Here is a 27,848-nt window from a genome sequence, read left to right on the forward strand (position 1 = left end):
TGATGTGACGGAACTTTTTGCTGTGCCAAACAAACACATAATATTCAGTTTAAAAAAAAAATAATTTTGAAATTGTCACATTGCTACTTGATTAAAAAACAGTTAATAATTATCAACACTACTTATTAATTAACAGACAATTGAGGAACTGATAAATCACTTCCTGATGTCTGCAGTGTTTCAAATAAATGACACCAAAAAACGAGATTTAATTTCACAACAAATAAAATTTATTCAATTATATATTACAAATATGTACAAGTCATGTAACAAGTAAATATTAAAATAGACATTTTTTAGAACTATCGTTCAAAAGGCATTATGTTGAAAAAATAGGATTTGTTGTGATCTCACATTGAAACTGTAAAAGTATGTTTTTTTTCTCCTTGGAAGCCACAACAGACTTTAATGTGCGCGAGACACGAAGGACGACACACGAGGAGTGAGGCCGCGAGGATGTAACACGAGGGCGCGAGAAAATAAAAAAAGAAGAAGAAGAAAAATAAGTAAAAAGCTGGAACACTTCAGTAAACCTCACAATTTAGTCCACGGAACAGCTCTTCAGGAAAAAAGTACAAACAACGCAACGCATGCACAGCATTTAATTGCCAAAAGTCCAAAAACACCAGCTGTGGCGTGGAGCTCCAGATGAGGAAGGAAGAAACAGTAAAAACAAAAAGAACACAACGAAAGCCAACACGTGCTTAATGTTCTAAGCCAACGACAACATCACAGACGAAGAGGACACTCAATATAAAAACCAACTTTGGTCCATTAAAACGTGAGACAGAACGAGTTTACAATCAAAATATCTATTATTTTTTGTTTTTACAAGTTTAAAACAATAATTACATGGCTATTTACAAATGCACATTTTTTTATGTATAAAATAAGTTAAAAAAATTAAGAGCACAATCTGTACACACCGTATGAACACTCACTTTGAAACAATTGAACTCTTTCAGCTGTGTGACCCTGCGTGACGAGGAGCCGCTGGTCGGAGTCCGCTCCTCTGCTTCTGGCTGCAGCTCCTGGCCCAGCGTTTGGTCTCTGCTCCCTGGGCTCCGTCAGCGGCCTGGACCCCCGTCTGTCCCGGCAGGTCCCACGTCCCGTCCCCCCCCGTCCTTGTGGTGGGCTTGCCGGTTCGGACTCAACGAGCTCTGGAGTAAAAAAAACGTCTCTTTTCTAAGTGCTCTTCTCTTTTGCCGCCACATTCTAAGTGCTCTCCTCGTTCCTCGAATGCTTTGGGCTGTTGCTCGGGTCCGCGGCGCGGCCACCACTTTGGCAAAGTAGGCCCGGTCCCACGGTTCATATCGGGGTGAGGTCAAAATCGTCGTTGACCTCCACGAGGGGGATGTAGAACTCGGGGATCTCGAAGATGCTGGTGGACTTGTAAGTGGCCGGGTCCAGCTCCTGCAGTTTGAGCTGCCACTCCAGACGCTGCACGGCGTTCAGGGCTGCCGCCTCGTGCTGTTGCCTCATCAGGAGACACGTCTGTGTAAAGGAAAACAACACACATCATTACTTTATCCGACCAGATGTTTTCAGTTAGATAAACATTGTGCAAGAATGAGCCGGTCAGTGAAAGAGCAGAAAAACAACACATGAAAGAGCAAGAGGCTCAAAACAGGCCGAGGTTCTTTGGCAGAAATGAAGAATTCTTCAACCTGTTAAACTCAAAGAAGCTGCTTTTCACTTCAAGATGAAGCGGTTGTTTGAAAACCAAAGGATTTGAGTCTCAGGGAAGTTGACCGTGGAGCAGCTGGTTTGATCAGGAGATACAAATCACAGATAAACCAGTGTCGTCATGTACAGTTTGTTTTGATGCTCTTTGGTTCCCAGCTTTGGTTGAGAAATGTCTTCCAGGTCCATTTACTTGTAGGATTTATGTGGCTCCACTGGCTTGAATATAATATTCAGAAATATGTTTTCATTAGGGTCTAATAACCTGAAACTAAGCATCGGGTTTTTGTGACCTTAGAAAGTGATTCTACAGTCGAACAGAGAGGACGAGGACATGTCACGATTTTACTTTTCGTGATGAAAACTGTAGATTCTCCTTCCTTCTCAGAAGGTACAGGTTATGTGTGCTACTCAATGGGCTGCAATATGCAAGTTAACCTCTAGATGTCCCTCAAGGCTACAAACTGAGCCTTAAAACAATGAATCAGGAAAATAACGATGAAGAAATATTTGCCCAATAGATTTAAGTCGCTGGTTGTATAAAACAAACAGTTCTTTTACCTTCAGTTTGTCAAACTTGTCGTCAACGTCTTGTAACCAGGACATGAACTGTCGGGCGTTGAATCGGTCTCTTACTGACGTTTTACCGTCTTCGTTCTGAAAAACAAACAAAAACACATGAATACGAAGACAAATCCAGAAGCTGACCTCAGAGACCACGATGGACCTTTAAATAATCCTCAGCTCGACCCGTGTGTCTCACCTGGACGTCCTGGGGCATGTTGTACACTTCAGCATCCAGTAACACTGTACAGGCACTGAAGGGCAGAGTCTGATTGGCGAGTGTTCTGGCCGCCCGGTAATGGACCCGTAAGACTTCCTGCTCGTTTGAAACAATCAGCTTTTCCTGAAAGAGGAGCAGGAAATCAAATAAATACTCCACATCCAGTCTTTGTAGGTTTTTAGAACTTGTATTCCTAAACATTTATAAAAAGGTGTAACCTCAGTACTGATACATCTGACAGCACATAATTAAAACACAAAGTTTTACCCTTTCAATGCTGTGCTGAAGTCGTAGTTTCATGCGGAGGACCTCTTGTTGTTTGAACATCTCCTTCAGCTGCTCAGGTAACGATGGAGGTGGAGTTATCTGCACAACAGAGACAAAAACACTTAATTCTTCATTTTCTTAGTAAACTGAAAAGCAACCCTGGTGAGTGGTCTTAAATTAACATCACGATACTTTAACTTTTACCTCCAACAATTGAATAAATACAGTCAGACCACAGCTGAATATCTTTCAGATTCATTTGGAAAGTTCTGAACATTAAAGTAGGGAGCTTCAATCGAGGATTTAGTACAGAAAGGAAGTGCTGACTCACAGTGGGGATACACAGCTTGCTGAATGGGTTCCCGTCTAAGAGGTAGGATCCGTTGAAGGTCACATATTCATCATAATACTGCGGCGGCTGGGGGGTGACACTGCACAGCACCTTGCGCTTCTCCTCGATCTTCCTCCTGATGTGCAGGAACTCGTAGTAAGGGTTGGCCCTCTCCGTCTGGTAGGGCTCGATCTCCTCCAGCTTCACAGAGTCCACGATGGCCGCCAGAGACTGATGGCCCATCTCCTGCTGACTCGTGGAGCACTGCGGAGGGTTAAACATTTTAGGCATCTTCCTCTTGCGTGGATGGGGAACGTGCATGTCCACGTACTCGTCGGTGGAGCGAACCTTCATCCTAGCCCCTGAAGAGTCCGAATCCCGGTCTCCAGACTGCGGAGACGAGCTCCTGGAGGTGTAGCTGCTGCCGTCGGTCAGAGCTCCCGGCTGGACGCTGCTCTGACTCGTCTCGTCTCCGTCTGAAGACTCCTGCTTCTCGTCAGCAGGCGTCACCTCCATCGGCTCGGTTGAAGACTCTGTCTTAGATTCAGACGAGCTCTCAGTAGCCACGCTGCCCTCAGCTGAAGAACCTTCTGTAACAGAAACAGCTGTACTGCTGTTCTCTGAACTCTGTGGGACCTCAGCCGTCTCTTCATCTTTGTGCTCAGGGCTCGCACAGGGCACGGTGTCTTTGATCTCCGCCTGAACGTCGACACATGGACCTGCAGTGTCACTGGAAGGTTTGGATTTATTACAGTCTTGGTTAGTTGCCTCCATATCCTCTTGAGAACATTGGTAATCAGGGTTGGTTCTGATACAACCTGTCAAAGTCTCCCCTGCTGTGGAGGTGGGCGTGTGAGAGCTGGTGGACGGTTCAGGACTCTCCAACGCTTCTGTTCTGAAGCTTTCAGGAATTACTTCCATGCTCTCTGGTTCGGGTCCATCAAAGTTCTCCAGAGGTTTCTCTTTGTGCTCGCTCACCTGCGTGGTACCTGTTTCCATTTGCTGTTGGGTCTCCACACCCGGCGATGGGAGCGGTTCTCTCTGCTGGATGGTTTTTGTGTTTGCAGGAGCTGATGGTTCAACAGTTACAGAGGCTGGTGTCGGTAGTGGTGGTTGATCCGGTTCCTTGTCACTACATTCTACCTGTGGATTATCCAGCTCACATTGGACGTCCTTCACTGTAGGAGGTTCAGAAGGAGCTTTCTGCTCTGTTGACCCGGGTTGAGAGACGCTACACTGCGAGAGGCTGGACTGCGGATTCAGGATTTTATTTAGAGGATCTTTGTTTGGTGTCAAGCAGCTTGGAGTGATGCCCTCTCTCTCCACGACTGAATCCTTCACTGAATTCAAATGTTGCTGACTACTGAGGTTCTCTTCTGTTTCTGCTGAGGTCTCCCTGGTTTTCATCTCCTCAAGGGGCAGGCTGGCTTTCGGCAGATTTTCAACAGCTTTGCCCTCGGTCGAGGAGTTGGCGTCCTCGTCCAGAATTGCCCTGAGGTAGGGAGTTTCGTGTCGGCCGGACAGCAGCGTCCGGTTACTTTGGAGCACATCTGGAAGACTGTTGCAATCCTTATCGTGAACGGATGGCGATCTGGTGGCCTGAATGACGAGGGAAGACTGGAGGAATGCAGGTTGAGAGTCCGACGCATCCAGGTTCATGTCCGAGTCGTATTCGGCGTGTCTGGGCGTTAGTGTTGTGGCCTGACATGAATCCTCTGAGCTGGCGACGGAGACTAAGGACACAGACCTGGACATGAGGCCACAGCGGTCGCTCTCGGGTCTGGGTGATCTGGTCAGACAGTTTTCCACGGCTGACATGACCTTTGCGCTGATGGAGGGAAGAGTTTTTCCATCCAGCGACACCGTCCGGGGGCTGGCGCCATCCTTCAGGGATTTGTCTCTGCTGTGGAGGTCAGACGTTTCAGAGCTTTTCGAGCGCATCAGCTCTTTACTCAAACATGCTTCGGTCTTTGTTCTGTCTTTCGGCCTGGGCTTCCCCGGGTCTGCCAGAGGTCGATGTTTGAGTCTCTCCCGCTCTTTCTGTTTGATTTTCTCCAGATGTTTCCGGTGCCACTGCTCAATTTCCTGGTCCTTCAGGCTGAGCATGCGCTCGAAGCTGGTCTGCATCAAGTCGTCGTTCACAAGCCTCTTTTCCTTTGGCTTGGCGTCTCGTGTTGCTGGCGAGGCTTTCGACTTGGCCTTATCTACATCCATCTCGTTGGGTTTGACTCTGTTGATCTTGGCCTGCTGGGAGCGCTCCTTGTGCCGGTCTTTTTCCTTGTGTCTCTCTGAGTCCCTGTCACGGTCCCTGCGGTCGCGATCCTTGTCTGGTGTTCTCACAACGTCCTCCTTTGATTTTGCGGATAAGGACTTGCTGCTCTCAGACAGATAGCTCTTCTTCTCTTCTAAAAGTAATTTCAGATTGGAGCTTGACGAAAGGGCCCCATCTTTTACTTTATCCCTCTTCTTCCGGTCACAGTCTTTGTCTTTGGAGCGGTCAGACTTATGATCTGCGTTCTTCTCCAGAGTTTTTCCTTTCTTATCGGAGTTCGTGCGATCCTTTTCTCTGTGTTCCCCGACAACGTACTCTCTGTCCTGCCGCTCCCTATCGGACCGTTTATCAAACTTATCTTTGTTTTTCCTGCTGTCTTCATGCTTTTTTATTGCCGATAAAGATTTCAGTTTTTCATTCTCTTTGTAGTTTTTATCTCCCGGCGAGTGGGAAGGAACAGCTCCTGTTCTTTCTTTCTCCTTCCAACGATCCACTGAGTTCTGCGGTTCAGCTTTGTCGGAGTGCTCCGCTTTAACCTTTTTTTCCTTGTCAGGATGCCTTTTTTCGGAATCCTTCTCCTTTCCCAGGAGCCTCTTGTCAGTTTTTTCTCGTGAGCCTTTTTCAGAGGGCTCCAGCTGTTCCTGATCAGCTGTGATCCCACTTATGGGTTTCTCCTCAGTCTCTTCTTTCATGCTGTTGCTCTGAAGCGACTCCTCAGGAATCCGCCCTGAGCCGTGGCAGTCCACCCTCTCGTCACGCTCACTCTGCTTCGAATCCTTTACCTTCTCCTCTTTACCAGCCGCCTCCTTCCGCTCTCTTTTCATGGCCTTGTCTTTTTCTCGCTCCTCTCTGGGCCTCTTCTCTTTATTACCGGAGTGCTTCTCTTTTGCGTTTCTCTCATCTTTGACAAGAGGGGAATCAGAGGTCTTCTGGAGCAAACTGGTGTCTTCACCTTCCTTTTTCACTGGCAGAGGCTCATCCGTCTCATCACTTTTGAAAAAATTCTCTTTCCAGAACTCTCTGTCAAACTCCAAATTCCTGTGGCTGTCTTTCCTGGCCTCCTTCTGCCTGTGGCGGCTCCGCTCCGCCTCATATTCCCTCCTGTGTTTGTCTTTCTCCTTGTGTTTAAGCTTATGCTTCTTCACGACCTTGCCGTCTAGGTCGGACTTCCGTAAGGCACCTTCAGAGCTGTCTACACTGTTTCCTATGCTGCTGTCTTTGTAAGGACTGGAATGACCATCATCCCCATCGATGCTTGACTCCTTCTGTTGATGCTTGCTCTTCTCTTTGTGCTTACACCCCTTGGTGCTGGAGCCCTCGGTGCAGTAGTCTGCGTCTGTGTAGTGGTTGTACTTGACGCTCTCCACCGGACATGAGCTGTCACTGATGGAAACGCACATCTTAGTATTTTCTTGTTTGAGCGGCGTCTGTTTATCCGTCAGACTGTGGTTCAGTTTAGGGGATTTGATGGATGATAAATGGAAGAGGTGGACGGATGAGTCATCTTTGGGACTGAAGGACATTTTGAAGGAGTCCTCCTCCCGACCCTTTTCCGTGCTCTCGGACACGGTTGCGAGGGAGAGGACCAAAGTTTTGCTGTTCTCTTTGCCATCCTCTTGGTTTTCCTTGTTTTTATTCTGACTCTTACTCTTCTTCTTAACTTTGCCCTTGTCCTTTTGCTCAGCGTTTTCCTTCTTAGATCTCGTGTCTGCCTTGAGGCTCTCTGAGCTCTGAGAGCAGGTGGGCGAGTTCCTCTTCTCTGATAGGCTTTCCATTTCATCGCTGTCGGTATCCGAACTGCAATGGACTCTTGGAGTCTTCTGCTTTTTCGGCTTGGAGGAGGAATCCCCCTTGCCACTCTGCTTTGCTGCCACATGATTCCTTTCGCTTTCCTCCTTCTCCCGCTGCCGTAGTTCCCTCCGGAGGATGTGCCTGTCGTTCAGGGCTTTACTGAGATCCTCCTCCTCTTCCTCGTCTTTGAACTCGTACTCATCCAGCCCTGGCACAGACGATGACGCTTTCATGACCGGTTTGCCATCCGCATCCTTTTCAGTATCGGAGAATTCCATGACGTCATCCACACTAGAGGGATTAACAGAAGGTGGGTCTTCAGACTCTGTGAACAGAAGAAAAATAATTTAAAGATTATAAAAATAGAAATCTGCACTGAAGACATTTAAGAAAAATGCTATAGCGACAGGTTAATTCGAAATTAACCCGGATTATAAAATCTTTAGGGGTGGATATAATGCCTCCAACACCACCACTGCATACATGTCCTTGGGTCTAACTGCTAGCATACATTATAAACTCCATCTGGCCTCTATAGTGAAAAAACATACTTTACTGCTAGGGTTAGTGGATAGTAAAGTTTTATTATCTGCAAACCTGAGGAGGTGTCCTCTTGGTCCGACAGTGGAATCTCTCCCTTCAGTAGTTGCTCCAGCTCCTGGGAGTCGGCCACGTCCACTGGTCGCTCCCCACGCTTGTTGGCCTGGAAAGCGTTTCCACCGTGACGTAGTAGCAGTTTTACGATCTACAAAAAAAATTAAAACATAACTCGAATTACTAAGAATCTTTATTGAGAAAGAGACGAAACAAACAAAACTGTAAAAGTAAAAATTATTATAACATATAATCATTATATAAAGCTCTCTCACGTCTGTATGTCCGCTGCTGGAGGCATCATGCAGCGGCGTGTCGTCATCCAGACCCTGTGTGTTCACCTCAGCACCTGCTGCAATTAAGACCTTGGCCACGTCGTAGTAACCGAGATTACAGGCTTCATGGAGAGGAGTCCAACCTGATGAGGGCAGACAACAGTAACAGGTTGAAGTCACAGTTCACTTTAAATGTTACCAGACACGCATTAAGAAACACAGAGCAGCGATGTCTGTTTATGTCATCTCCTCGTGGGATATTCATTCTGAATCAGCTGCTCTTCTTCAGCTTTACGTCGTTAAAAGCTGTAAAATAAAAATCACTCCTCTGGGCGTCATACCTGCAAAGTCTTTGACGTTGACATCAGCTCCAAGGCTAATGAGCTCCTTCACTTGCTTGGCGTCTCCCCGGATGGCTGCCATGTGGAGGGGCGTCTCCCCTCGCTCGTTCCTCTTGTTGACCTTGTCCTTCTGTCGGGATGAGGCACTGCTGGGGACTTTCTTCTGCACAGGGGTCGTTTGAGAGGGGTGACTGGGTGTAGAGTCTGGGCACAGGCAGAGAGAGAGAGAGAACTTCATTGATGCTCAGATCAAAAAACCTCTCTTATGTTGAGATACCAGGCACTTGGTAAATTGATTGAGACCGATTGGAAATTAAACAAATTTTTTCAGAGAACCTTAAATATTTTCATTGTAACAACATGTTATGTAGCTTTAGCAGTCTCAATGCGTTTCCGTGGACATTAATGAAAATGAGCAGTTATACTTTCAAGTAAATTAGCTTATTAACATTCTTGCTTTGACGGATAAGTTCCATACCAATCAGTTCTGCTTCTAAAGGTAAACATTCATCTGCGCCATCACACCATTAGACGAAAGCAATGTGGTTATGTGGCTGACACGTGTCGAGCAAAAAAGGACGAGAAACACAGAACAGGAGAGAGAAACATCTGCACGAGGGGAAGAAACTGTAGCAGAGAGCGGTGACACGACACAACTGCTGATTTGGAAACGGCTCAGGTTTCTAAAGCTGGATAAACAGCTGACACATCTGTTGCACGATACTCAGCAGCCTGTGCCGACCAAGACAGGAAATAGACCAAAGCTCGTCGACAGTTATAAAAGGAAATGTAACCATGCTTATATAAAGAGTATATCAAAAGCTTAAGTCTACACAACTCTCTCACTGTTGCTTTAATGAGCCTAGCGACCACAATGACACTGGCATTAATAGAAACCCAATATCCTGTGTTTACTTTCATCTGTACAGATTCATACTCGTCTTACAACCAATCTGAACATTTCATTAAAAAATAATCTCAGGCAATTAGCTCGGTTTTATATTGGAAACAAAACAACCAAAAAGAACACAGACTACTTTCTCTCTCTATTGGAGCAAAACAACCTTGAAATATTAGAGTAAGATTGTTAAAATGCTCAGAAACATGAGTCATCCAACAGCAGATTTATTCTAAGCCATGTTGCGGATGTGGCTAAAGAGGAGAGGAACACAAACCTGGACTGTTGGCAGTCATCTGCATCAGGAGAGCCATCTGTTTGCGCTCGGACAGAGGATACCCAAACAAGAGGTTGGGAGCCTTCTTGCCCCCAGCCTCCTTTTTCACCTTCTTCTTGTCTGGTCCATCTTTATCTGCAAGAACAAGAGAGAGTTCAGACAAGAGTCCAAAAAGGATCATTTTGTGACAGCAATTTAAATCTTCAGTGACATTGTTTTTCCTCCTCCCCTTGTATCTGTTGAGCACACAGAGAAACAGATGACAAGCATGAGGTTTGAAAAAGACAAAACTGCATTCTCTTAAGTGCAGACCGCTCTCCTCAGGCCCCCCACCCGTCTTCGTCGGCCAATTGTTACTAAACACAAACATGCGTGAGCTGAACCAGGGGCGGATGCACATCAGAAAACACACACACATGCATGTGTGTGTGTGTGTGTGTTCACAGCAGCATAGTAGTGCAAAGTGGGTGAACGTGACTCGAGGAGGACGACGAGGGGGGGGGGGGGGCTGAGGATCGGGCTGCAGCGATTACCTGCGTACATCCTGCAGGGAGGCACTAATCTCTCTCCCCAGGTCTCACTCGACTGGCCTGGGTCTGAGTCATCTACAGTGCAAAGCAGAGAGGATGGGGAAGGGGGAGAGAGGAGGGAGGGGAGAGCGGGGGGGTCGGAAGGGTGGGAAAGCACTGCATTAACGCTCGCTCGCTCTCTCACTCACACCCTCCGCATCTCACATGTTCTCAAATACAAACAGGAACAAAAAGCGAACTCTCACTCCACGCACGAATTATGAGTCATGGCAACATGGGACAGTGGAGGAGATCCAGTTTGAGATGGTCAGCAGAGACATGCTTTCCTTCTTCCTACCTCACAGGACCAGAGCAGCAAAATGGAAAGGCTTTGTTGGGAAGACAAAACCACTCTTTCCATGCTAGTTTAGCTTTAAAACCTGTGCAACATAAATTATCCCCATAGAATTCAAAATGAAGGGTTCCAGTCTGTTAGAATGACCCCGGACCACACAATGAAAATCATTACGTTGAGCTTTTCTCTGCAGAGGAGATGAGGGCACATGTGCTGTCTGTATTATGAATTACTGAACCTCATTTACTGTAATTATGGCTTCACAATACAATTAAACTATTTTTAGGTCTCAAATCTGACGTAAACGTACAATTAGACATCCGACTACATGACGGAACCAGAATAGTCTATTTAAACAAGAGGTAAGATTAAGACATAAGGTCTCCAGCGTGAAGGGAAGCATTTTATCATTGCAAGTCCTCTTGCAACTGCGTGGACGATATAATATCTTTAAATAGAAGCCTGCCACTGTAATTGTGTTTTCCTTTTATAGGAATATATTTGGTAAAAAGATAAATAGCAAAAATGTTTAATCCCTTTCTCAATACTTTCCGACATTGTCTGTCTACAACTGGTTCCTATTTACAAAGGAGTTTTAGCAAAAGTTTCTTAAGACTTCTCCTATGATGACATGGCAAAAATCAATTTCACATCATTATCAAACTGTGCCAGGACCAATACGAATATTTCAGCCCAACGCAGTTTCGGTAACTACTGGGAAACACGGTTCCAAAACAGTGAAATAAGCTACATCAGGTTTTTCCTACACAGAAAATACTTGTTTGAAGGGTCAATGTATTGTTGATTCTGATCTATTCATGGGATTGTTGACAAAGACTAAAATAATGAATATTACCTGACTAAAAAGACTGGGGCTCTGTTTCTATCCATTAAAACATTGACTGACCAACCTCACATAAAACTACTTATAAAAAAAAACTTATTTCATCAAAAATAAATCGACACGTGATTGTACTTTTCCTTTTTCCTTAGCCTCGTTAAAAACCGTATTAATTTCCTGGTGTCCATCGCCACACAGCACAACTTTATCAGCACGATAAACAAATCTAAACTCATTGACCTATGGACAGACTCCTGGTTCAACAACAGGCCACCAGGGGGCAGTGTGGGGACATGGCAGCGGGCCAGCAGGAGGCTGTTGGGAGGAGGAGGAGGAGAAAGGAGGAGCAGCAACGGTCTTTACCAGTGTCTGAGTCTCGCTCCTCTGTCCGGGTCGGACTGTTAGTGAAGGAGAGCTTGCGCTTCATGGAAGACTTGGCTTTCCCTTCTTTCCCCAGCAACTCACTCCGGTCCAGCTTTGGAGTTTTGGTGAAAGGGGACAACTTGTCTTTGCTCTGGAGGAAAAAGAACAAGAGGAAACAATGAGACGTGAAACACAGCAGAGGTGTGGCCATATTTGAGACTGTGTCTGTGTGTGTGTGTGGGCCTGTATATGTAAACAATGCAGTCATGACAGAGGCAGCCTCATTTTGAAAAGCCCTGTTTACAGGCTAGAAGGCAGAAGGGTTGAGATTAGCAAGCAGGCCGCAAATCAGTTGAGAGTTAAGCTTGCTAAAACATGACACTAACATAAAGTGTCATAAAGTGTTATTACAATACAGGGTGTGTTGTGGCTTCGATATTGTGTTGATTGTGCAGGCAGACGGTTTGTCTGCCTGCACAAAAAGGCCAAGTCTGCCGGCAGGTTAAGATGTTTAAACAGATTAAAATGGTTCATTGTTTGCTGTAGTGTGAGAATTTCAACAAGTAAAGTAAAAGACGCATTCTCAAAATAGCATTGACCAAGATTGTAAAACAAATAAATATAAGCGATTAAGTGATAAGCAAAATAGTTGCTCATACTTTCTCTTTCATTTAGAGCCTGTGTGATATCGACTGGCTGAGGATATCAGCTGATCAGCCTTTCATAGATATATTGATATCAGTGTTTGTTTGCTGGATATGTACTACCATGTGTTTTATAGAATAAATCCTTTCAGCTCAAATAAAAAGGATTTCCTCCAGAATTCAGAAACATTTCACACAGATCTCCTTTTCGGACCTAAACAGTAACATCAGTAATATCTTGTTTTATCCCAAAGCCTTTCAGTTCCAGTTACTGGTTTCTAACACTGTGGGCTGCAGACAAAGCTTTTTCAATTCCATTACTTTCAGCAAGATGCATTCTAAGCACAGGAAAATACGTTTTCTGGCAGAAGGAAACATTTCTGCAGCGTGGCGCTGCTTTGATCTCAGTGAAGCAATGTAGCAGCTGTGCAAAGAGTCCGTCTGTCTGGCAGTGTTGAAAGTAGAGGAGTGAAGTTGAGTGGTGCTTCTGCATTTAAACTAACAACAGATGTAAAATGTCCCGCTCATTTAGGGAGAATGGATAATTAGTAGTGCTAATACAACAAAGTTGAGGGGGGTCAGAAATATAAGCAGTTTTATGCTGAGTCGGTTCAGTGCAAGTAAATATTTAATAAGCGGCCCTCAGACAGCATGTTGCGTCAAACAGACTCTGGTCAGCCTCATCCAGATGGCTACAGCTCTAATCAAATATGATAGCTTCAGTGTCGACTAAACATCTATGATGTCTGCGTGTGCTTGTGTTTGCATACCTTCTTCCCCGCTTGCTTATCCACCAAGGCTCCATCTCGGTCGCTCCCAGGTTTGGCCATGGTGCGGCACCTGACTAGCTGTGACAGCTACACCGCAGCAGGGTCATCATGCACCTGGAGACAGACAAACACCCGCCATAAGACTTCCACTCCGCCACATCACAGCAGATGAATGTTTCTCTAGACACAGGCAGTGTGTACAGCAGGCAGTGAGAGGACATGGTTAAGTACAGGAACTTTTAGGGATGACACATTATGCTCGTATTCAGTATCATCATTTCCTCCAGCGCATGGAGGACATTTCGGGCTCCAGCCTTCACCTGGTTGTGAAACATGCCTTATTCAAATGTCACGTGACAGCATGATGATGCAGAGGTATCAACCGCACATCTGACGAGGGGGAGAGGAGCTCCTCTACTAGACTTTTGTCTTAACTTGAAAAGAAGAAATTCTTTACTCTCTACACAAAACATATAACACAATAGAGGAAAGAAACACTGAAAAAGCATCACGTCTCCTTTTAATGAGAATCCTTCAGACCCGTAACAGGCTCGACTGCATCTCAGAGGAAACTGGAGCTGACCCCAGGTGTATAAAACAGCACGGCTAGAAAGTGCAACTCAGCTGTGTTTCAAGATGTAGGATGAGTGGATCACTAATCAGGGATTTTTTATTTAAAGTTCAATTCCACAACAGCAGGAAACAACTACACAAAAGGCAGCATGAATCACAACTTTAGGAACAGCGAGTTTCTGAGAGGAAAACCTCCCCCTGCATGTTGTCACTCAGCCTACTCATCAGTGTAACCAAGCTTCCCTCTGATGTGGTCTGTGTAAGTGTAGTAGCGCATGCAGTGGAGTCAAGGGGGGCACTGTGCACGCCTGCAGTCAGTGGAGAAAGCACTTAGCCGAACATGCACATGATGAAGCCGACATGTCTGTTATCTTGCCACATGACGATTTATAGTCATAAGAAATACCTTAAGACCTTTCATTAAACTTTCCCTGCAGTTTCATTTTAAAAACACTCACTCATAATTAGTGTCTGATTCAACAGCAGACACAGAATCTCTTTACACTAAGAAAACCCCACACTTCCACCTAAATGTTTGGGACAGCCCCATTACTCAACATGCATCCAATTGCCACTCAACTACAATTTCATAAAGTTAACATGTAACCCACCAAGAAGAGATCAATAATTGATTCCTCTGTATTATTCTAATAAGAGTGAGTGACTCACATGTCTACAAAATAAAACCTTTTTCAAATCAACTCTGGGGATTTCTCCCAACGTGCAGCTTGATTTTAAATCAGACCTGAGCACTGGTTCGATTAACCAAAATGAAAACGTGATTGGGTTCTTTCATTTTCTGGAGTTTACGTCTCATGTATGAAGAAAGCAGGAGAAGATGGTTTAGGTCAGATAGGCTCACAACACCAGGAAGATCTGTGGACGATGAGGTGAGGGGAAGCGCCTGGGCAGAGCATGCAGGAGGAAGGGCATGACGTTCATTGGTTCACTTTGACATTCTCCTGAGGTTTTAGTAGAGGGCAACTGACTCAGACGATTGCAGTCTCACATACAGCACCTCTGGACACCTTCAGGAGAATATCTGGAGCTAAGTGCATGTCTACAAGCAGTTAAACAATATAGGTCCAACACATATCCTGAGAGTTTTACAGAGAGATCATTTATTTTTTTCAAATATTAATTTGCTTGTCATTTTAAAACAAAAAACTAATATTAGCTCTCACACGAGAACACAATAACGTTAAGCTAACCTAAATACCACACTACCTTGAGTACATTCAACACCAGCAAGGTGGTTGGTAACTAAAGAAAAATATAAACAATACCCTGGATATTAGAAATAAAAAACAATTTGAGCATCCTCTCAATTATGATTATCAGTAAAATATGGAGCTGATAACTGGAGACTCAAACATGCTGGTTCTACAAACAGGACACTCACCAGTTACAGTCTACACTGTCATGACACTATACTCAATGCATGCCTTTGTATGACGCGGCACTGAAAACATACTACCACCGGAACTCAATGGATCATAACAAACCGCAGGCCTTCCGTTACACAACCGTCATTGTGATGGCGAGCAACGTCTGGCGTTTCGACACTCGTCACTTTCACGTGGACAAATTTGTGGCCCATCGAGGATTTATGTGAAAGCCACAATCTTACAAGTTTAAGAAGTTCATGTGCAGCAAGTCAGAGGCATAAACAAAACGACTGCTGTGCAGCACATTAAGAAACTAAAATGACTGCCTTTTTCCTCCACGTCTCAGTCAAAATTGCAGTTTACGCTCCTCTGTGTTCAAACTCAGATGCAGGTAGTATTTAAGTTTGATAAAAAAGTATAATTTGCAGAATATTATGATGTCACAGCAAATTTAGCTTGGACCTTTTGGATATGAAATGCCACATATGTTTTGTAAAGTCATACTGGCCATGACCTTATGACCAAATTCTACTCAGTTCATTCTGTGGAATTCAAAGTGATGAAATTACCACAAAGCTTTTCTGAGGTATGACATCAAATTGACCTTTGATAACAAGAAACTAGTTCCTCTTAGTACAAGTGAACTTTTGTGCCACATTTTAAGAAATTCCTTCAAAATATGAGCATGGGAACGGGATGAACATACAACCCAATAACATACTGCTTCCAGCCACAGTTAAATAATTCCTGAAGCCCTCCTGGTTTCGATGTTATTTTATTTTAAGTGACTAAACATGCAAATAATCATTCTTTTGGAATTAAATATATAAATATAAACATGCAACCTGATTATAATATTTAATCTCATTAGACAGCAGGGGTTATTTTAACAGTCACATGCCATTTGCCTTTCCAGCCAGAATTCACTCATCCTTGTTGTCTGCACTTAATAGCAATAAATAAAAATGACTAGACTTCTTAAAAGGAATCCCACGTTTTGTCTCTTCGGATATCTTTACAACCTTTGCTGATCCTGAGTAATAGCACAGTGTTGACAGGTATCGTTTTTCCAGCACCAGCCCTGCAGCACAGCTGAGGCCAGTGAGAGGTCCATCATTAGTCAGCAGTTAGCCAGTATGCAGCAGCATTGTCATTCAGCCAGCTGAAAGGAAGAATTGAGCAGCCCACGGTGAACACGCTGGTGTAAAGAGGCTAGTGTATCGAGGGTATTAAAGCAGTATGGACAACCCGGGACCAGACCAGAAAACAAACGCTGACAGGACTCCAATCTGGCCCGGAGACGAGTCGAGGAGGGTGTGACTATAATTACAGAGGTATTTGGGCAATCGCCAGTTCGGCGTTCACATTCGCTGCGTTTCATGAGCAGCTCAGGGCTGCATAAGCCTCTGCGAGCTCTGCCATTATCCTTGGGCCGTTTCAAGTCTCGCTCAAACCCCTGCCTTGATGACTGCTAAAGTTCACAGTGACTAACACCCAGATTAGTTTGGCATGGGACCCAATACAGTGAAAACCGACTGATAGCAACAATTACCTAACCCACTTATCACCAATGAAACTGAACAGTGCAGAATCACAGCTGTAAACTAGAGATGCACAACAGAGAGAGAAGTGACACTAGAGTCAGTCACGATGGCTGGTTCCCTCAGTCTTAACATCAGCCATGGGGTAAATAATTCAGCAGCTAAGTGGAAGAAACAAGAATAACTAAATATACAAGGACTGCTACTAATCATTATTCTTATCAGTTAACCAGCCAATTACTGATTGAAGTTGACATCCACAGATATCTTGGTTTATCCAGACTAAAGATATTCAGTTTACAAAAGATAAAAACAAAACCGGAGCAAATCCCAACATCGTAAAAGCTGAGAGGTTTTAAAATATGGCTCAAAACTATTATCGATCAATTTATTAGTAAGGCTGGACCAACAAATTACTTGATTTGCTGATGAACAGAACGTTTCTTTGAATTCATACCGTTGGTTGGACAAAATCAGACATTTAAAGACATCATACGGGGCTTTAAGAAAGAGTGAAGGGTCGTGAATGATTGTAGCTAAAATAATTACAAGTTGCAGCTGTAATTAATCAACCAGTTGTCTTGGAGGTTGACTAAATCATGCTGGTTATCAGGCTGGGTGTCATTTAGCCTTTTCAGATAATGCAAAATATGACCAGGCTTAAATATTACTATATTTTCGTCTCAATCTGATTCGTCTGAATTTTTCAATTTCAAAACTTCCACCATGCATGGGCCGAGTCCGTGAAATCTCAAGTTAAGTGAGCTGGCGGCGCTGCTTGTCCTTCTGAGAAGCAGATGTCCCTGTATTTATTTATAACCTGGTGTTCCTGCACTAACTCCACTGGTTCCTGGCTAACAACAATAACAACCATTTCCCTGTAGTGCATGACCATGTTGGCCCTGACAGCAGAGTGGCTGCCTCAGTGCGGGCCCTTGCATGAGTCTATGTGTTTGGGGGTTTGAGGGGTGCGGTGGGGGCTGGTGTGGAGATGTGTTTGAGGTGGATGAAGCATGTTTGGTGGAGGCCTCGCCGGAATGGATGAGGAGCATGCACAGTACGGAAACCTGATCCAGTGACTGCAGGATGGGACCGGGAGAGAAGGGAGCTAAGAATAGCACAGAGCCTGACACACTGGGTACGCCACCACTGCCGCCACCAACAGCAACGGCAGCTGCAACGGCAGCATTACTCCACTACAGCTTCCAGAGTCAGAGCACGGCCGGCTGCGAGCTCTCACACCCACTGGGTGGAAAATACATATGATTTTCCCCTGGTCTCCCATGTGGCTGCACATGCGACTGCACACACAAAGGAACTGACTGAAACAAGATCTGAATGCACCTCTCCAGTCAAAAGGTTATACAGAAGAGCAAATAATTAAATTATTAACAATATCTGAAACATATGATGAATCTGGCGTCTGCTTTTCACCACAAATATCCTGAAACATGCTCAAGGAGACACACTACACTTGCTGCGACAGTAAACAGCCAGTCACGTGGTCCTGGTCCTGTATGCCGTCAGGCTAAATGATGGGGGAGGTCTCTCTCAGCTGCACATCCACTCCAAACCTCCGTCTCCTCCTCCTCCTCCTCCTCCCCCTAATGGGTAGCAGGACAAAGCCATGCGCAAAAGGCACGATTACTGAGACTACAGGAGACAGGCAGAAGAGGCAACAATAACCAGCAAAGAGCCAGCCATCTTCAGATCCCCCACCCAGATGACAACCCACAGAATCAACCAGCTGACAAATGTGTACTATAGACCTTTTTATATAAAAGGCAATGAATACATACCTCACAGTAAGTTATAAATAAAGCTATAATGTGCCAATTAATGGCCTGTTCAAAAATGTTCCCGGTGGCAAGACAAAGAAAACCCCTATTCTCCAACATGTCAGTAAAATAATGAAAATGTTAAAGATATTACTGGATATTTGATATAATACTACTGGATTAATCATGGATGAAAGTAAAAGGCTGCTGTGTTATTGTATCTAGAAAATGACACGATACACTTGAAAAAAGCCTTATGAGCCATCGTGCTCAAAATCCACAGATTATTTATTTATAATAACAATAAAACACGTATAAACCGTATCTAGTTGTATAATTTGTATACATTCATGCAATCCCTCAGATTAACTGCACACCATATTAAAATTTCCAAATAATGTGCAGCCCTCCTCCTCCAGTCAGTGGTTGTTCTGAACTGAAGGCATTTCTCAACATGGACAGACAGCAAGTGACACTGAATCCCTCAAGGCATCGGTTCACCTCTCTCTACCCTAACCCCAGACAGACAAAACGCGCTTCGTCCAACCAGAGTGTCTGGCCTTCATTCCTGTTGTTGTTGTGTTGCATAAGTGCATCAGCCAGAGATCTGGTTCCGCCTCCTCCGCCACGTGGTAAAGCCAAGGGTTACTATAGCCAGTAAAAAGGTGAGTGAATGTTGAACAGGAAACAGTGAACTGGTGCCAAACATTCACAGAAGCTAATAAATCTTGTCAAGATGCCATATTGTTATTTGAATACTTTTTTGTAGAAGTAGAGGACAAAGTAAATTTTCTGACCCCTCTATGCTTCATTGAGCGTACGCCTCTAATTCATCCAAGGACAAATCATGTTAGTTTAGGAAAAATACTGACAAACAGCCAAATTTTCTGGCTTAATTCATAATAATCCTAGCATTAAGCTGTTGCAAGACCCAGACATAATGTACTATGTGCACTAAATGTGTATTCTTATGTAAGATTGACTGCTGAACCGTTTCACAGCCACATCCATCACTCAAAAGCTTCCATAAAACAGGAATAGCCTTAAATTTAGAAGGGAGAGTCGCAGGGCACGACTTGCACACAAATCAAAAGCCTCATAAAACAGTTTAATGTTTGTATGCAAGAGGCGTCAATGGGGTTAAGTTTACTGGCAGCAGCAGAAGGCTCAGAACAGGACTCACTGAAACACGCCCATTAAACTGGTCCGAGAGTCTGAGAGCCTTAAGAAGCCTACCGCCACCGCTCTGAATGTAGGTTAATGATCAGATGCCCAAGCAGCGGACAAGAACAATGAGGCCTTTACTGCTGATTATGGGTTAAAAAGGAGGGGGCAGGGAACGAGGGAGGGATTAGAGCAAAGGTTAGGACCTAGGCATGTGAGCGTCAGGCTCACATGACTGGACCAAACACTGGGAAACTGTTGCTTGAGGAAACATCAATATCCACAGAAGCAGTCGAGTTCGACATCAAATTCTTAATTGGTAAAATACTCTATTTGGCACTGATTACGTTTACAAGTTTGTCATTTTGGTACGTTTTAATGGAAAAACATGGTTATACTTCAAGTAATATGCACCAATGATAAACTAACTCAAAAATACTGATGTATTGATACTAAAGGAAAGTAAATGAATCAAATTTGTCTCATCATCTTTGGACCCCTATCCTCCCTTCAAACAACACCAACCCTTTTTGCCTTTGAGCAGAGGATACGTTGATCCTCTGCTGAGTGTTAAAAGCTCATTGAGGCAGAGAAGCCCCCTGCATGACTAAAAACAAACATCCACAAGGTGCCACAACCACATGGAATCCCCGTCCACCGGCTTCCACATGAGCAGTGAGCCGGGCCTCAGTCCGAAAAAATAAACCATGGGGGAAATGTTGTGTCAGTTTTCATTATGACATTGAAGATGACACTCCATCTACACCTGCCACATCCATTTAGACTTGAGATGTCGATCGGATCATGAGCCCCACACGTGGCAAAACCACAGCTTTGCAGTGCTGGAGACGGTGGCGGGGCCAGCGCACAAGGGTTGACAGAGCGCCTCCATCTTCACACTGGGAGGAACATGCAGACCACTAAGCAAACAGTCACTGAACAGCAGTTATGCAGCATGACGTTCAGCAGCACTTTCATTCAGGTGTATTCACCATTGGGGTTTCAAGAAGGGGCAGATAAACAAGTAGCACAGTCAACAAAGGACACTCAGCAGGTTAGCTACGACTTCCTTAGTGTGCACATGAATAACAGAAGGAGCAACACTCCTTCTGTTCTTGTTGCTCATTGATACAGCAACCAAAAATATTGTTTTCCCATACAACGGTGTAATGCTTACAACTGAAGTAAAGAAATGCTGTTCAAAACAAAATATCATCCTAACGTTTCTTTAGCTTTTACAATTCCATCACGTGTCAGTCTCTTAATACTGTGCATGATTGATCTGCAAATGAGCTAGTCATAAATGTAACTGTAGGAAGAAGAACAAGATATGAATAGCACTGATGCAGCATCACCACGGTTGATGATTATTCAAATATAACCACATTTCCAAAGTTCAAGGTCAGGGTAATAACACGCTTTCTACTGAGAAATGAAGATGTATCCAAACAGCCCTCAGTCCTACGAAAGCATGGTGACTGTAGGAGCCATAGTAAACAGGATATGATTGTTTTCTTTGGCATGAATAAAGCGAAAGCAGCCCAGGACCAAAGAAAGCAAACTACACACCCATTGTCAAAACTATCAACAGGCACAGTTGTCTTTCTGATCGGTCATGCAGAAAGGGGAACTTTCAGCGTTCATTTTTTTACTTCAAATCAAGACTTTCCCTTTTTAAAAGCCTGCTTCTCCTTCCCACTTTCTGCATCGTCATGCTGTTCTGCAGGGAGGGTCACACCGTCTCAAATTGCCAGTCTTATCAAATCAACATCAGCCGTTACACGAGGAGATACTGCACTGAACGCACCAAACAAAACAACGCTCTGCACACATTCAGCTGCTGGCAACGGCTAGCACATGTTGTGTAATCAGTAAGCCCCGCCCTCTCCACACACAGATACACAAACGTGCACAAACGCACACTTGCTGGGCCTCTGGAAGACGCGGATACTCAGCTGGTGGAGCGGATAAGTTCAGGCAAGGGTAGAGGTAATTCATATAATATACAGCACGGGTGCTTTTCTCACTGTCTTGTTTGAACTGCGACATAATAAATGTGGTTGACAACCTGAAGCAGAAGTGATTTATGGCAGAATATTCAACTGTCTGAAACAGAGGGTATTATCTTTTCTGTTTTCCTTGCCTTCTGTATAATACAACCTTTACATATATAACCTGTGCACTCCAGGCCAATTCATCTTCAACACGACCAAGTGAGGAGGACTTCTTCTTTTAAAACAAGAGAGATTCACAAGCATCCGGGATTATAAACAGTCAATCGACACCTGCCGTCAGTCTGCTAAGAGGAAAGAGGAGTAAAACACAAACCAAGACCGTTCGGGGGGGCTTTCCCTGAAGATACAGCCCTGGTGTGAACTCTAAAAAACAAATTATGAGGAACTACACTCTTAGCATGTTGTTGGGAGTTAAAGGCCAATAAATTTGCAATCATTTCATAGCTTTACTTAGGCCAGAATGAATAACTGCTCTGTGTTACTGCTAAATGATGTAATATGGCATTAAGTAGACAAAACTACAGACATCTCATAGCCAGATAGACAAAACCTGAGCACGAAGGTGAGGTCTAGTAAATCACAGACAATGTTTTAGGCTACATCCATACAAAAGTTTTTAAGTTTTCAAACTAAAACAGTCCGTCTACACCAGCGATTCAGCTTCCCATCAGTAATTATCCGCGTCCTTAACACAACACCTTAACGCATGACCATGTGCGTACACTGGTGATTGTAGTACTACTCTGCAGTTGGTTGCATGGCTACAGAAAATACTAAGAACAAGAAACAACAATGGTGAATAGTCAAGAGCAGGGCTTTCTTCTCTTGGTCCCACGATGAGGTGGAACTGTTACTGACATTAAGTGTTAACAACATTTGCATTCACCGCAAAAACTCTGGATTAGCATGGACAGCAGGCGTCAACCTTGCTGCAACAATGCTGAGGCACAGTCCACCATTATTGACCATAATGTGTGATATTATATAAGTATTTCTGTCTTTTCATGTATAACTGCCACATTGCTCCATTTCCACTGATCTGCATTTATACCCAACCACCTCCACCTCACTGTGAAGGTACCACTAAATAGAACCAATGAAGTTTAAGAATGTGACAGGTATGTATCCAGTCTGTTAACACGTTTAATAAATATAAATTATACTTCTATACAGATACACATAGATATGGATATACAGATAAAGCATGTGCATCCTCATCCATCCATCCATCCATCCTGCAACGAAAAATCAAACCCATTACAATGAGAATACACAACTTCAGCATATTGGTAATACTGTACTTCCTTACATAATTGTTCTGGCTGCAGAGCACCTTGGTCAATACCCTATTCTCTCACTAAGAGGCTTATAGTCTGTATGGAAAGGCTATAGCAGCCATGGTGTGGCTCCTCAGTTTAACATACAACAGGCCCTCTGTGTGCTAGCAAGGAAATCCCTATAATACTCACAGAAAAAATATCTAACCACTTTGCTATTGAAGTGTGACTGGACAAGTTGTAAAGACTGTTAATGGGACATCTTTGAGAATCAAACTGTCCACTATTCACCCAGAGGCTGGATTCTCTTTCCTGCTTTTGCACACCCTCTCCTGCTCGTACAAACATCTGAGTCATCTGCACGTGTAGAATTTGTGTGTCTGCAGACCCTTCCTCGACTGATTTTCATGCTCTGGCAGAAATTAAAAGGAGAATCAGATTTTTGAGCATCCAGCGCTGTCACTTACTCAATACATCCGAGTGTGATCAGAGGATGAATGTAAGCTCAAGACCGACGTTTCTAACTCACCAAAAAACAAGCTAGAAAGAAAGATGAATCCCAGACCCAGTGGATTTTGGCACATAATGATCACATAAGTGAGGAATCTTAGCTGGGTAGTTTTCAAAACTGGAATTTCTAACATGCAGCTATGCAGATCCGTCCTCTAACCCAACTGACAAGAGACACCCTGTGCAAAGGATGTGAGGGTAATAAATACTAAATCTCAGGTCTAGGAGAACTGGGGAGGGGTTATAAGGAAAGAAAAAGTTTTGGAGATGCAACTGACTCGTGCTCAAAATGACTCAGCAAAGGAAATACTGCTAGGAACTACCACCAAGAGAAAACGAACTTATTTAACTGACAAATTTTGCACAACAGGTCACATTCTGTTGTAGAAACCTGTTTGACTTGGATGATACTTGCCAACTGGCTTGTGGTCATCAGTCAAGGCCGGTCGATGTTTGGACACTGACTGTTGCCAAAGTCACCCTACTAAAGTGGTGTACATAGAGATTTAATGGTCAGTTGGCCATGACAGTCAAAAGGCACATACTTTGACGGCAATATTTCGCAGTGGTTGCAGCAGCGCCATATGGCACATCTTGTTGTAATATCGCTTTAAAATACATTGCGACCAAGCTATCAAGGGCAATTTAGACTGGGAGAAAATCCCTGACATTCAGAGGGAACATGTTGTCTGTAATGGCAGAGTGGCAGTCTCCCAGATTAAAATGGACAAGGCTTCAATGTGTGGTCACATCCTACATCTGGCTATATGTGAGTTGTCCTACAGCGGTAACAACTAATCGATTAAAGCTATCAAAAATAATCATTTGAGTTTTGAGCAACGTCGTCTCATTCCAGCTTCTAACTAGATGCTTTTCTATGTCTTTAAGGAAATAAAACTGAATCATTTAAATTTCCGCGTGTTGCTCCTTGAAATCATGCAATTTGATGAACTAACTTTATTCTAGATGGAAATTGTATTTTACATTGTTTTTATTGCATTTTGAATAATGTGTATTCTTGATTAGTCTAGGAACTAACCAGCAGGATAGTCAATAATTACAATAATTAAAGCTTGAGAGTATTCTTCATTTTTAAATGAGGTCCATTAACTACACAATATTTTAAACGGTATGTACAGTTTAACAATGTACGAAGGTGTTGCATTGCGCTGTAATACAACACTCTTTTTAAGTGCAGTGGTCCTGACCTGCCTTCTACCTTTGTCAGAAAGCTACTGGCTCAACACTAAAAAAGAACCACAGGACACTATGTCATGTCACATTTGGCTCTATATAGTACATCCTCTCGGTTGCACTGCTAAAAGCAGCAGGTTAGCTTAACTACTATTGAACCAGATGTTGATACAACCTCGTCACGACTACAGTTCTGTGAAATGCTGAATATTCCCATGTGTACATTTAGGTTTTTAATCACTATTGAATTTACCCATAAAAATTGTAAATGCACATGTAGTGCAAAAACCATTGGTCAAATCAACGCTGAGGTAAATTACATCTATTTCGGACAAATGATTAGTCATTTGTGTCATCTTTTATGCAAAACTGGCAAAACTGGCCTTTTCAGACACCTTATTATTCTAATGGAATTAAAATGAATGTCTTTTGATTTTGGACAATTGGTCAATCACAGCAAGATGTCACATCTGAGACAAAGGAAGTTTCAATTTTCATTATTCCCTTAGATTTTTCTGAATTTCTGATATTTGTATAATCATGTCGTACTTAATAGAAATGAAATGTACCTTTTTGTTGGAATAACTTGGCTGGATAGTCTTTCAGTAAGTCAACGACATCTGCTAACGTGTCAAATATCTAATCAAAAGAATTTAATGAATATCTAGTCGCAAACATGTACAGAATATGTCTTACAACATAACTTTAGCAATAGATTAAAATAGAGCATTTAAAACACAAATTTATGTAGAAATCAAGATTATTTTATGTATTCACTACATGCTGAAGAGCTTTCAGCTTCACAGAGGCTTATGCAGAGCTTTAGACATGAAGCCTTATCTATACACTAGGACAACCATAAGAGTTAAACCAAAAGAAAAGCACTTCAATTTCTCATCAGGAAAGATGCCTGAATACCTAAAACTCAATGTTAGAAAATATCAAGGGGTATATTCCAATATGAATTCAGTCCTAACCCCATTGTCACAGTAAAAACCTTTAGACCGGTGGTAAGTGTCATGCTTTCTTAGCCAAATAGACGCCTGATGCACCCTCAGTTGTCATGTACTCATGTAGGATCTTCATCCATTGTCACGTTTTGTTTTGGAATCATAGTTTGGCTAGTTTGAAATTAGCACAACCTCATCATGGACAACAGAAGACAACATATTGAGAGGAGTGCAGAATGCTTACATGTGAGACAATTTACATAATAGTAGATTTTAAACGTTTTTCTGAGTTAAATCTGGTATCAATATATTCACAGTTTCTGAATTATCCTAAGTATGTTTTTGCTGCAAACATTTGAATACCATTGGTCCCACATAAACAATAAAGTAAATACTGTTAATACAGTGATGGACCCTTAAATTGAATCTTTACTCTCCTCCAATATTTAACTAGATGTTGAGTTTTAGGAAGAATAAATAAAGGTCTAATGAACAAGATTCATTCTAAAGCACTTTGTGTTAACATAAATAATTGAGATAGTAAGCCATGTGTCTTACATTAGTAATGTCAAAACATGGTGTGTCATGGATTAGCACCGTGTCTCTGGTTTAAGTTCTGATAATGAGTGAAATGAAAGAAAGCAAAACTCTTTGATTTCCAAGGTATTGAGCAAGGTGAACATTTACGAATTAAAAAACAAAGCCTGATGCAGGCAAATGGCCGAAGGCTGTCTTTCACAAGCCAGTACGCAGTTTCCCTTCAGAGGTTTCCAGATGATGTGTTGTATTCAGACACCTCCTGTAGCATTATGCCTCCAGTGACTGATCAAATGTAAGTTTTACATACATTCTTAAGAGTCCGGGAAGATAACTAACTCGCTTTCTTGATATCAATGATTAAATAAAATAACCATTCACCAATCGTGGTTTGATTTACTTTATTCTGACCTATTTGGCATAATTACTGTCTGATTCAGCCACAAAAAGCTTCACAAAAGGAAAAATGTAATGTTGAGATCACAAAATAATAATTACGTAAATGGAAGAAAATCCGTCAAATGGATATGCAGGCTCCTTTCTCCTAACCAACCAGCAGGGATGTGTCTTTTGAGTCTTCCTCTGCTTTTCCTTAAGACAAGATTTTCGGTATATTACAACTACACAATATAAATAAAGTGCTTATGCCATTTGAATACAATATATCTCTGCTTTCTTCTAGTCATTTTAATTTCAGTTGTGTAAGACCTGTATGTTTTGTCTCCTCCCTCAGAATATTTATACTACACAAATATGTGTAAATTAATAATATTCACAGTACTACCATGATTTTGTAGATTTCGTGGTGCACGTCTGTACTTTAACTGGGAGAAAAGCTGCAAATGTGAGGCTGACGTTTTGTTGCTCCAGTCGCTGCACGGACAGCCATCTGGAAACAGGCAGCTTTTGTGTCAGAGGCAACACACCCCCCAGAACATGTCACAGTCGCTGGGGCTGGGAGGGAATAAGATCCCGGTTATTCGAGCCATGCTAGCTCCTTGTGAGCATTAGAGAAGCACATCTGTGAATTAACCCGAGATTTGAGAGGTGGTTCTTGGCTGAAAGTGTGTAAATAAGCGGCGGCGGCGGCTGGATCGTAGCAGACAACACCACCCACCTCTCGATAATGTCGCCCTCCTTCAACACACACAGCCCCGCACAGACGCTAGTATTGATCGGATGTAGTGAATAAACGTATTTACGGCCAACGTGGGGAGAGATATAAGTTCTGGTTCTTGTGTTAACGGTGATATCCAACCCGAGAGCTGCGAACAAGCTGAGACAAAAGCCCCCTGCAGCCCCTCCGCTGCCCTCACAACGTCCCCCTCCCCTCCCCAGCGCTTAATCTAGCTAGCTAGCTCGCTCCCAGCCCCGCACGGGCTCCCTCGGCTACACGGGGGCTAAAACCCGCTCGCTCCGCGTCGCCCCGACATTTTCCCTCTCGCCTGCAACCTGGACGCTCGCTTCACACGCGGGGACTCGCGGCCGAAGTCCCGGTGGGCGCAGGGGGAGCGCTCGGCATGTGTACGCACGTGGCGCACGACCACACCGACGAAAACACACAACATTCCCCCTTTATTTCGCACGCACTTTACGTCAGGTTAGCTTAGCGCTAGCCCGCCCGCTGTAGCCGCTTGGGCTAACCCCCTCGCTCGGATCCCAAAACCCCCCTGTAACGTTGCGGCGCGATCGCACAACACGACCGTGGGGCCAGGCGCTTACCTTCAACCGGGGTTTCGCGTTGCCGCCGCCTCATTCGACTGTGGGCGAGCGGTTATTCCCTGGATCTCGGACGGTAACCGCAGCCTACGGCAACGTGACGTTCGTCTTCGGGTTTGAAAACATCGCAGCCGCTCGTTCCGTCCTCTCCGCGAGAAGACTGGCAAAACACAGGAGCGCGCCTCTGATTGGCCGAGGGCGCGTCAC

General features: G+C 43.8%; 1 protein-coding gene across 3 annotated transcripts; it reads right to left on the minus strand.

The window, feature by feature from the left end:
• Positions 1-207: 207 nt before the first annotated feature.
• ankrd12 (ankyrin repeat domain 12) lies at positions 208-27,830 on the minus strand. 3 transcript variants are annotated; one of them, XM_062403762.1, is made up of 14 exons: positions 27,645-27,830; positions 12,996-13,109; positions 11,582-11,732; positions 10,047-10,118; positions 9,514-9,648; positions 8,339-8,542; positions 7,998-8,140; positions 7,726-7,873; positions 3,414-7,453; positions 3,066-3,329; positions 2,735-2,833; positions 2,447-2,590; positions 2,245-2,340; positions 208-1,494 (listed from the first exon to the last, which is right to left on the minus strand). In XM_062403762.1, the coding sequence occupies exons 2-14, from the start codon at positions 13,053-13,055 to the stop codon at positions 1,309-1,311; spliced, it is 5,742 nt and encodes a 1,913-aa protein (XP_062259746.1). In that variant the 5' UTR covers positions 13,056-13,109; positions 27,645-27,830; the 3' UTR covers positions 208-1,308. The 3 variants fall into 3 exon arrangements, with proteins under 3 accessions (XP_062259746.1, XP_062259744.1, XP_062259745.1); XM_062403760.1 differs by having other exon boundaries at positions 3,066-7,453; positions 27,645-27,829; XM_062403761.1 differs by lacking the exon at positions 10,047-10,118 and having other exon boundaries at positions 3,066-7,453; positions 27,645-27,828.
• Between the last annotated feature and the right edge of the window lie 18 nt (positions 27,831-27,848).

The sequence above is a fragment of the Platichthys flesus genome, chromosome 14, assembly GCF_949316205.1.
Source record: "Platichthys flesus chromosome 14, fPlaFle2.1, whole genome shotgun sequence".
Classification (NCBI taxonomy): Eukaryota; Metazoa; Chordata; class Actinopteri; order Pleuronectiformes; family Pleuronectidae; genus Platichthys; species Platichthys flesus.

Coding starts and splice junctions, on each gene's coding strand:
- ankrd12 (XM_062403760.1), bottom strand. CDS start 13,055: ATGGCCAAACCTGGGAGCGACCGAGATGGAGCCTTGGTGGATAAGCAA. Junction 7,874..7,997: donor CCAGCAGCGGACATACAGAC/GTGAGAGAGCTT, acceptor TTTTTTTTGTAG/ATCGTAAAACTGCTACTACG. Junction 7,454..7,725: donor CCAAGAGGACACCTCCTCAG/GTTTGCAGATAA, acceptor TTCTGTTCACAG/AGTCTGAAGACCCACCTTCT.